Source organism: Trichomycterus rosablanca, chromosome 2 (assembly GCF_030014385.1).
Source record: "Trichomycterus rosablanca isolate fTriRos1 chromosome 2, fTriRos1.hap1, whole genome shotgun sequence".
In the NCBI taxonomy this organism is placed as follows: Eukaryota; Metazoa; Chordata; class Actinopteri; order Siluriformes; family Trichomycteridae; genus Trichomycterus; species Trichomycterus rosablanca.
The window spans coordinates 62445743-62458132 of NC_085989.1; the positions used below are offsets into that span (position 1 = coordinate 62445743).

Genomic DNA, 12390 nt, shown 5'->3' on the forward strand with positions numbered 1-12390 from the left:
TCACCGCGACCGACAATGGCCCTATGGAAACAAACAATCACTTCACCGCGACCGACAATGGCCCTATGGAAACAAACATATACTTCAAGGCAATCGACAGTGATCCCCTGGAAACAAACAGTCACTTCACCGCGACCGACAGTGGTCCTATGGAAACAAACATATACTTCAAGGCAATCGACAGTGATCCCCTGGAAACAAACAATTACTTCACCGCGACCGACAATGGCCCTATGGAAACAAACATATACTTCAGGGCAATCGACAGTGATCCCCTGGAAACAAACAATTACTTCACCGCGACCGACAATGGCCCTATGGAAACAAACATATACTTCAGGGCAATCGACAGTGATCCCCTGGAAACAAACAATTACTTCACCGCGACCGACAATGGCCCTATGGAAACAAACATATACTTCAGGGCAATCGACAGTGATCCCCTGGAAACAAACAATTACTTCACCGCGACCGACAATGGCCCTATGGAAACAAACATATACTTCAGGGCAATCGACAGTGATCCCCTGGAAACAAACAATTACATCACAGCGACCGACAATGGTCCTATGGAAACAAACATATAGTTCATTACTTGTCTCTCATACTGCATTAACCCTTCCTGCTATATAAAATTCCCCTTCAAACAGTTCAAACTGATCAGAGCAGAAGGTGCATACACATTACATATAACATTTTCTACACTTATTCCTAGTTCATCATCGCCGATTTGTCTCTCATACTGCATTAACCCTTCCTGCTATATAAAATTCCACTTCAAACAGTTCAAACTGATCAGAGCAGAAGGTGCATACACATTACATCTAACATTTTCTACACTTATTCTACTTCATCATCGTCACATGCTAGAGAGCCTTCAAATTTTCTAAATCACATTTTTTCCAATACAAATCCCCAATCCACTATTTATTATTTACTCTGTCATACTTAAAATAACAACAGCTCTGCTATATCAACTTCCATCAGTCCTACAAACCCCTGACTTATATTATTTATTCATTCAGATTTTTACCCCAACTTTTGGTCACTGGTACTAACACACCTCCTGCTTCTAACAATACAGACTCCATTTCCCACAATCCAACAGACTCTCACATGATCATCTCCTGCTCCTAGTCAGCCAATCCCTCATGCTCATCATCACCAGCGCTTTGATCCACTTTGGCTTTCTTGAATCACATTAAACTCTACTTAAACAGTTCCATTTAGGTAACTCACTGCAAAGTACTACCAACCTTACTGTAAAATACATCCAAAACCTCTATAAGATGTTACCGAACCCCTCACTTTTTATTATGGAACTCAGATCTTCAGGTGGATGTCTATTAAAACACACTACTGTCCCACACGGTCTTGAGATTTCACTGCATAACGTCTCCATCCAGTCTCACATCAGCTTTCCCTTCCTCTTGTCTGATGATGTCATTACTTTGGCATTCTGTACCTCAGCACCCCATATGCCTCTTGAACACTGCTTTACTCAAACATCAGAATGCAACAACAGCCATGACACACATCTGCAAGATCTGGTATTCATAATTTTTCCTCAACCCCCCGCTGGGTTGCTGTGTGTCTGTGAAACCTATGACCTGGGTCTCCAGTCACCCCCCTTCATGTACTTCTCTCCTAACAAGTTATTTTCTTCTCACTATTCCCTCAATCTTTAAATTGCACTCATCTATGATCATGCATAGTATTGCCACAAGGTTTACTGCACCACATTGAACCAATCTAACTTCTTCAATAAACTATATAATATAAAATGAGTGAGTTGACCCGATCAATTAGCTAGAAAAGATTCATCGGATACAACACAAGCATCAAACATTACCAACTGCCAATTAACAATTTCCAAAAAATATTACCAATTAAATTGAATCTTACCGGAGTCTGTGTAAGCAATTATATTTAATCTCCTGAGACCCGAGCTTTGATTTTTTCAAAGCATTTTTCCTATTCCTTATGTTTCTAACCTTAGTTGGGCGACACGGTGGCTCAGTGGGTAGTACCGTCGCACACAGTCACAGCAAGAAGGTCCCCCCTCCGCGGAGCCCGCATGTTGTCGTGTGGGCCTTCCCCGGGTGCTCCGGTTTCCTCCCACAGTCCAAAGACATGCCAGCGAGGCGAACCAGAGACACTGAACTGTCCACGACTGTGCCCGATATAACCTGAGCAACCACCGCTCCTGTCATAAATGTAACCAAAGTGCAAAACATAACGTCAAAATCTCAATAAAGAAACAAACAAACTTTATTAGTGTTCTAGTACTTTTGCTACCACTAGCTGGCAGACAAAAGTGTCCACTAATGGGAACAATCGGTCTAGGTTTAGCAGGTCAAGGAATAAGGCATAACAAAACCAAAATGTAATGTCCTCATATGTGAGGTAAGACTGAAGATTACCTTCACCAGGCGTCCCTAAATCTGCATGCATATACGTACCTGAATCTGCATGCATATCCGTAGGTCTGCCAGTCCAGCTGCCCCAGCACAATGTATCACAGGATTTAATACACAAAGCGGCATATTAAACATAAATTCTTATTCCTGCCATAATACTCCCCCCTTTTTCAAATTTTACAATCAAATCTTGAAAATAAAATATTAAATAAACCTTCTAAATGTGTTTATCCTGTTGGAAAGCACAGAATTTTAAAGTTAGTTCAATCAAAGTCTGGTGTTAGCTGGACCTGTAAACAAATAATGTCGTTAGTGAGCAGTGGAAGGTGTGCAACAGCTTTGTCGGCAGTGTCACCTCTGGCATTGTCCTGTAAAATTGGAACAAAACTTTACTTAAATAGTTCCACTTAAATTGAATAGGAGGGACAATGACACAAAGTATCATTTGCTAAAATTTTAACTAAGCCCACTTGTTTCCTGTCTGTTGCAGCATCTCTGGATGCAAATCCTTTCACAAACATTTCCAATTCAGGATTCCTATCAGGCCCAGAAAAAATAGATAGAGTAATACAGTCATGATGTTCACCATCTCCTGCAATTAGTAAAAAGTGGTAGGATTAAGTACATTACAGCATTTGATAATAATGTTAAATTTTAGAAGTACACTGTAGTATTTATACAATCATTAACTTGATACGTGAGATGTTTTCCTTTCAGTTATAGAACATAATTTGGCACTAACCGAGTTAGATAAGTATAACCCTCAAGATCACTTAGTATAACTACGGATATTTCTGTATCAGACAAAGACAAAGAAAATTCTGCACAAATCCAGAAGGGATCAGAGTCCCTGTCTTGTACAGAAATAGTGGTACCTTCAGGCATTATTTCCAATTTAATTCAAGAGGCAAACAAATGATCACACCTCATAAGATTTATAGGGCTATGAAATCTCACTCTTCACAACTACACAATATTTTAGAAACAGTAATATAATAGCTTTTACCTTTTACTTGTATTCAGCATTTGTATACAGAGAAAAACACGACCTCACTCTCAAATAAACATAAGCTTTGACAACATATAATCTAATATATCAACACATGTCTTAATCAGAGGTGGAAAGAGTACCAAAAAGTGTATTCAAGTAAAAGTACTATTACCTTAATGAATCTCCACCTAATTACGAGTAAAGTTACTACTTTGAAAATCCACTCAAGCAAAAAGTAAAAAGTAACTCATTTAAAATGTACTCACCGAGTAAACAGCAGGGGGTCTCCTCTGTGTAATGTGAACGGGAGTGGATACAAACCTCAACAGTAGTTTTTAATTCAAATGTAATAGAAGAAATGTTGTCCTTAACTCAAATGCAATAGAAGAAACATGTTGATACAACAATTAAAACAGTTAGGGATGTGTAATGCGTCATTTCAAAAGACATAAAACTTTTTCAAACTGTATAAACACTAGCGATGTGTCGCAAAATGATTCGAATCTATGAATCGGCTCTTCTAACCGAAACAAAGGAACCGACTCTTCCGGCAGTCGCCATGCAAACACGCGGCTCTTCAAAAGGAACCGAGACAAAAGACTCGACTCACTGTCGCAAAATTCGCTGCAGCAGTTTCACAGCCGCGATTTCTTTCGATTTTTTTATTTTTTATTTATTTTGCTCGGTAACAGATGCTATTCAAAATGTAACAATTACTAATACAAAACATACTTAAGCAAAAGCAAAATTACAGTCTGTGAAATGTGCTTTAAAAACTACTGTGTTACAGTAACCAGTGCGATCAGAGCGGTAACACTAAGCACTGGATTCGTGTATGTATGTGTATTGATCGAATTTGTTTAAAATCATATCCCCGCTATTGAAACATTCCCCACTTGCGACATATTGATGTCGAATTATTGCCCAGCATTACCCCACACATTAAAACAAAAAACAATATAACAATCTCTCAACAATACATGCAAAGCTCCTAACACGATTAACAAGCGTTGGGTTAGTCCAAAATTTTTTAATCTTATTCACTATAACAACTCTGATTAAGGAGATTTTCCTTAACTATTTGTGTGAAAATGTCCTATGTCACACATGGATGAATTCCACTCTTTCCTGGTTTAAGAACCTTAAAGTTCAAGAGCGCTATCTACCTTAAAACACACTTAATAAGGTACCATAAATACTTCATCTTAACTCAGTTATCTTAAGATTATAAAAATAAAGTTGATTATAAAATTAACTGCAGCACTTACCCAATCCAGGCGTACAAAGACAAAGATAGCCGATGGACAAAGATACGGCAAGCTGCTCACATAGAGCCAAAAATGGCGGATACACAGAAAACCACGCTCAGCTCTCCCAGAGCCAAAATGGTGGACAGACAGAAAACCACGCTCAGCTCTCCCAGAGCCAAAATGGTGGACAGACAGAAAACCACGCTCAGCTCTCCTGTCCAAAATGGCCGCCGAACAAAAGAAACCACGCTGCGCAACCCAGTGCCAAAATGGCGGACAAACAGAAAGCCACGCTGCGTTCTCAAGAAACAAAATGGCGCCGACAACAAAAGAAACCACGTTGCACATCCAGCACACGGTTTCACAGACAAACATACACAGAGACTTACTGACAAACAAAACTCCTGATGTACTGTTTTTCGAACCTGATTTAGAATTTAAAGTAGTCTAATTAACCGAACCCCGCTCCCATAACAGTCAGGTCCGAATTTAGAATAATCTTAATGATCAAATCTAGTTTCCAGCACCAAAAGATTCTTTCAAGATTAAACGGCGCTCCGTTACCGTAACAGACAAGCCCGTATATAGGACAATCTTATAGATCGAATCCCGTTTCCAGCACCGGCAGATTCTTTCAAGATTTCCCACACTAATTTACGAATTCCGCTCCCATAACCGACAAATTCGTTATAATTTAGAACTATCAAATTAATTAAACCCCGCTCCCATAACAGACAGGCTAATTAAAATGTAGAACAATTCGAATTAGACGAGTCTCGCTCCCATAGCAGACAGACTCCCCTTTCCCTCCAATAGTGTTCCATACACAATGGCGCCCTTAACATTTATTTTAACCGGTTTGGTTCAAATTCAGATATCAGGAAACACACATTTTTAGCTCCAACATATATTCACAGTTTTAAACTATCTAATGATACTTTAGTAATTTAATCAGACACTTACGGATTCTGTGATTCACTTTCACACTCAGTACACTAAATAATAAATGCATCTAATATATACAGAGAACGTCTGTTTACCTTAAGCAGGCGCGCGCCTTGTACTGAGTACAAAAGATTTTTTCAGAATTCCTGGTCTTACCTCAGTCAGCTGAATTAATTCTGATGCAATCCTCAGACCTCTTGAACCATCCTCTGCTACCATTTGTTAAGATAAATCTTTTGTTCAAAAGGTCCTGAAGAAAGCAGTCGAAGGAAGTCCAGAAAGTACTCTTTAAAACACTTTATTAAGTGTAAAAATAATCTGTGAATATATATCAGAGCTAAGCCGGCCGGCGCTCCTTACTCCTGCAGCCTAGACACACCACGTAAGAAAGAGGCAGACCTGAGCCCGCCATCCCTTTTTTTAAACTAGTCTAGGCTCCTCCTACGCCGCTGCTGTTGGAGCCAATGAAATGTGCTAAAAAGCCCCGGGCTCCGCCTCCCCCCTTCGGTATGAGTCAGGGGGGGGGGATCCGGGTCACGGCGTCATTTTGAACAATAGACCATGTGGTCTGGATGTAATTTATGTTTAATAATGATGTTATGTTAAAAACCTAACAATAGATAGATAGATAGATAGATAGATGATAGATAGATAGATAGATAGATAGATAGATAGATAGATAGATAGATAGATAGATAGATAGATGATAGATGGATGGATGGATGGATGGATGGATGGATGGATGGATGGATAGATAGATAGATAGATAGATAGATAGATAGATAGATAGATAGATGATAGATGGATGGATGGATGGATGGATGGATGGATGGATGGATGGATGGATGGATAGATAGATGATAGATAGATAGATAGATAGATAGATAGATAGATAGATAGATAGATAGATAGATAGATGATAGATAGATAGATAGATAGATAGATAGATAGATAGATAGATAGATAGATGATAGATAGATAGATAGATAGATAGATAGATAGATAGATAGATAGATAGATAGATGATAGATAGATAGATAGATAGATAGATAGATAGATAGATAGATGATAGATAGATAGATAGATAGATAGATAGATAGATAGATAGATAGATAGATAGATAGATAGATGATAGATAGATAGATAGATAGATAGATAGATAGATAGATAGATAGATGATAGATAGATAGATAGATAGATAGATAGATAGATAGATAGATAGATGATAGATAGATAGATAGATAGATGATAGATGGATGGATGGATGGATGGATGGATGGATGGATGGATGGATGGATAGATAGATAGATAGATGATAGATAGATAGATAGATGATAGATAGATAGATAGATAGATAGATAGATAGATAGATAGATAGATAGATAGATAGATAGATGATAGATAGATAGATAGATAGATAGATAGATAGATAGATAGATAGATAGATAGATAGATAGATGATAGATAGATAGATAGATAGATAGATAGATAGATAGATAGATAGATAGATAGATAGATAGATGATAGATAGATAGATAGATAGATAGATAGATAGATAGATAGATGATAGATAGATAGATAGATAGATAGATAGATAGATAGATAGATAGATAGATGATAGATAGATAGATGATAGATAGATAGATAGATAGATAGATAGATAGATAGATAGATAGATAGATAGATAGATAGATAGATGATAGGTAGGTAGGTAGGTAGGTAGGTAGGTAGGTAGGTAGATAGATAGATAGATAGATAGATGATAGGTAGGTAGGTAGGTAGGTAGGTAGGTAGGTAGATAGATAGATGGTAGGTAGGTAGGTAGGTAGGTAGGTAGGTGGTAGGTAGGTAGGTAGGTAGGTAGGTTTATAGATTATAGATTATAGATTACTCGACCCTGTTTTTATCACCGCCAATGAGAATCTCTATCTCTAAGAAACCAGAAACAGAGGGTCTGAGAGACCGAGATGGGCGGTACGTTATAGTGAGATCCATGATCTATAGAGGGGCGAGGCCGTCGTAAGAATGATCTTGTGTTTAATGTGAGAGGCAACTGGTAGCCAGTGTAGTTGCCTAAGAATTGGAGTGATATGAGTAGAATGAATTGAATGAGTGAGGACCCTGGCAGCAGAGTTTTGAATGTATTGTAGCTGAAAAACTGAAGAGAAAAGAATCTCCTCTTTATGATACAGCATGCATTTTCAATAGGAGACAGCAAGCAGGCTAGACTAGCACAGACACTCTCTGTTTCTGAAGCCACACTGTTGTAGCACATGTAGATAAAAGCCTGGTGTTGTCTTGCTGTTGTGAAGAGCAAGCGCCATTAATCCATGTAGCTACAGACTCATTCCAACAAGCTCTAAGTAGGTCTTTCCTGCCAGATGCTCCCAGACTCCACAATAAGTTTAACATCTCAGCCTCACATCACAAACAACAAGCAGTTAAAACAGTTTAAAAGAATTTCCCAGAACTTCCATATAAGGAGAAATAAAGTACATCTAATTTCTGTCTATTAGATCTTTAATAATGCAGTCAGCAGAAGAGGGACACGTCACTCCTGTGGATCTACAACATGAAGAATTCCAGATAAAAATAATAAAGAAGGAAGAAGATGATTTCTCCTGTAAGTAAATATGAAGCATGATGCCATTTTCCACCAGACAGTGTGGTACAGTACAGTGTGGTACAGTACAGTATGGTACAGTACAGTGTGGTACAGTACGGTACAGTACAGTGTGGTACAGTACAGTATGGTACAGTACAGTGTGGTACAGTACAGTGTGGTACAGTACAGTGAGGTACAGTACAGTATGGTACAGTACAGTGTGGTACAGTACAGTGAGGTACAGTTCTTCACATATTGATGAATTTTAGATGAAGGATCCATAATCCCTGTGGAAATCATCACCTCTGAGGAAGACCTTCCCCCAAAAGACCAACAGTGTGGAGGTTTCCAGATGAAGCCTGTGAAGAAGGAAGAACCTGAAGATAAAGATGAACTCAGTAAGATATTTTTTTATCTTAAGCAAAACGAGGAGTATAACCACCACTACTAGACAGACAGATACGTTATTGTTCTCGAGGGAATCAGGAGTCACTTGTGGTGTTGTTGCTACTCAGTAGCTCTGTGTCGCGGTATCTGTATACTACACTTTTATTTTCTCATTTATTCTACATGTTTAACATTTACTAACAATCTTTATTATTTATAATGTTATACAGTAATCCCTCGCTATATCGCGCTCCGACTTTCACTCTATTGCGGATTTTACATGCAAGCAAATCTAAATATATATCGCAGATTTTTTGCTGCTTCGTGGATTTCTGCGGACGGTTAAGTATCCTGGGTGCTGATTGGCTCAGCGACGCATTAGATTCCGCTTTGCATTAGCCACCATCTCGTCTCGCTCATTCAGCATCAGCGTGTTTCGCTGTGTAAAGTGTTAACTTTTGTGCTGTTTTGTGCTTTTTGTGCGTAGTCAAGCCCTTCGTCACGTCTCCAAAACGATCTGCTCCTTCTACTGCTTCCGGGGCCGTGCCCAAGCGTCAACGGAAGATGCTAACGATCGCCGAAAAGGTAAAACTTTTGGATATGTTGAAGGAAAGGAATAACTACGCGGCTGTAGGACGCCATTACGGCATCAATGAGTCCACGGTTCGTTATATTAAGAAGGATGAAAAGAATATAAGATCTACGGCCGCAGTGTCCCTTAACCAGGGCGCAAAACGAGTTGTAAGTGGGCGTAATAAGGCTGTAGTCCGGATGGAATCTGCTCTAGGGATTTGGATTGAAGACTGCCGGAAGAAGAACATCCCCGTGGACACCAATATCATCCGAGAGAAGGCCAAGAAACTTTATGATAGGATTGTGGATGCCGGGGATGCTCTAGACGACGACCCTCAACCTGGAACTTCTGCTGAACCCCCCAGCAAGAGAAGTGAATTTACTGCCAGCAAGGGCTGGTTTGAAAAATTCAAGAAAAGGTTCAACTTGGCCAGCGTGAACCTGCACGGAGAGGCTGCCTCCGCAGACAAAGTCGAAGCGGAGAAATATGTCGCCGACACGTTCAAGGCGATCATTGAGGAAGGCGGATATCGGCCTGAACAAGTGTTTAATATGGATGAGACCACCCTATTTTGGAAGCGGATGCCGTCTCGTACTTTTATAATGAAGGAAGAGGCACAAGCCCCGGGGTTTAAGGCTCACAAAGATCGCATCACGCTGGTCATGTGCGGCAATGCTGCGGGCTTTATGATAAAGCCTGGGCTCATTTATAAGTCCAAAAACCCTCGGGCCCTGAAAAACAAGAATAAAAACCTGCTGCCTGTGTACTGGATGCACAACCCGAAGGCCTGGATTACGAGATTCCTGACGTCGGATTGGTTTCACCAGTGTTTCATCCCAGAAGTAAAAATCTATCTGGCAGAGAAAGGGCTGGAGTTCAAAGTCCTTTTACTTCTGGACGATGCTGAAGGTCATCCCTTGGATCTATCCAACCAAGGAGTAAAAATAGAGTTTTTGCCGCCGAATACAACGTCACTGATTCAGCCAATGGATCAAGGAGTTATCCGGGCCTTCAAGGCGTTGTACACCAGGAACACTTTGCAAAACATGGTCGAAGCAATGGACATGGACGACGACTTTTCCCTGAAGGAGTACTGGCGTAAGTACATGATCACATCGTGTCTGGTGAACGTGCAGAAGGCCCTTAACGACATGAAGAAAGAGACGGTTAATGCCTGCTGGAAGAAATTGTGGCCAGAAGTCGTGCACGACTATAAGGGCTTTTCTGCAGAAGAAATTCATCACTCGGCGGTGGACAAGGCAGTCAGGCTGGCAAAACTGCTAGGAGGAGAAGGATTCGACGACATGACCTTTGATGACATCAATGAGCTGCTCAATGCCCACTCCGAACCGCTGAGCGAAGAAGATTTGGCCGACATGACCAAGTCAGCGAGCGAGGAAGAGAAGAAACAAGAGGACCCAGCACAAGAAGAAGACGTCGGCCTAAGTCTCGAGCGTCTCACAACCATTCTACGGATAGCAAAAGATCTCCAGACATCGGTTGAAGAATGGGACCCGCAAATGATTCGTTCTTTGCAATTTAGAAATGCTCTTGACGATGCCACGGAAGTATATAAAAACCTCCTTACACAAATGAAAAAGCAGCGGCAGCAACTGCCCATCACGATGTTCCTTACCCGCAAAACGCCGCCTAGTACGCCTTCAGTGGAAGAGGAAACTCCAGACAAAAGCGCTGCACAGTCGCCTGAAGAGGATCCTTTAGAAAAGCTGTAACGCTCTCCTTTGCTGTGCAGTAACATTCATCTCATCGTTATCGGACGTCGTGGTGTCATTGTTGGTGAGTACCCATAACTAATTTTACGTTTAGTGTAATTATTAAAAATACCAGCCGAAATCAGCTGAGAATGTAAACATTACCAGAATGCAAATGGTGCATGACTGCAGTGTTCGTATTAAATAAAACTCCTCAATGATATACGATACGTATATTTGTGCGTAGTATATAAACAGTGTGTTTACATAATTTCAACGAATCTTACCTAATATCGGATTAGGGAATATATAAAGAGTTTATGCTGTATAACTGTGCGGGAAATGTTTATAAGAGTGTGGGAGGGTTTATAAGGGCTTAAAATATATTTAAAATAACCATATAAACAAATCATGGTTTTTACTTTGTGGATTTTTACCTTTCGCGGGGGGGTTCTGGAACACAACCCCCGGGATTGAGGAGGGATTACTGTAAATGTATTTTATTATTTATAATGTTATAAATGTATTTGATTATTTTCTGCTTCAGAACTGAACAAGGATTTCTCCTGCTCCTCGTGTCCACGTTTCTCTACAACCCAAAATCACCTCCACAATCACATCAAGAGCTGCAACCATGATAAATATGATGATGCGCTGGTGAAGATTAAGACTGAACATGAGGATCTGACGCCCACCAGAAGCTCCAGTAATCAGCAAACGTCCTCTGGTACTGTCAGCATTAACACCTCTCTCAGTCCCACACAGGAAGAAGGAAACGTCTGCTCACAGTGTGGGAAGAGCTTCAGGTCCCAGAGTGCTCTCAAGATACACCAGCGCATTCACACAGGAGAGAAACCGTATCAGTGCTCACAGTGTGGGAAGAGCTTCAGGTACCCGAGTAATCTCAAAGTACACCAGCGCATTCACACTGGAGAGAAACCGTATCAGTGCTCACAATGTGGGGGGAGTTTTAATAGACACAGCGACCTCAAAAGGCACCAGCGCATTCACACTGGAGAGAAACCGTATCAGTGCTCACAGTGCAGCAACTCTTTTGTGCGTTTTTCGTGCCTTAAGAAACACAAGTGTAACAGAACAAATTGTACTAAATAAACTAACGTATGTTTGGAATCGTTGTCCTGTTGCATGACATGATTTAGCCCAGATTAATATGTTAGTCAGACGACCTCAGATTTATTTTTTTTAGTATAGAGTTCATTATTGTCTCAATGACCGACTGTTTACCAGGTCCTGTAACTGCACAACAAGCCCAGAATGATCACACCTCCACTTATTAGAGTATGAATAAACCACTTTTATTAACAGGGAGACTCACAAACCATAAACGCTAAACATATAAGTCACTGTCACATTATTTTTGAGATATAGACTGGATCCGGTAGCTGATGGTAATACACCTCAAGATAAACTGTCAACCATTCCAAAATACAATTCCTATTTCCACAAAAGTTGTGACATTTAGTTAAAGGCAGTAAAAAGAAGAAT

General features: G+C 40.2%; 1 protein-coding gene across 1 annotated transcript in view; it reads left to right on the top strand.

Moving 5' to 3' along the window:
* LOC134303242 (tigger transposable element-derived protein 1-like) overlaps positions 1-11739 on the top strand; it is a 34918-nt gene extending 23179 nt beyond the window's left edge. The window contains exons 5-6 of the mRNA XM_062988587.1: positions 9086-10969; positions 11432-11739. Coding sequence (XP_062844657.1) covers positions 9086-10905 — 1820 coding nt within the window. The 3' untranslated portion in view covers positions 10906-10969; positions 11432-11739. The remainder of the gene's footprint in view (positions 1-9085; positions 10970-11431) is intronic.
* Positions 11740-12390: the final 651 nt, after the last annotated feature.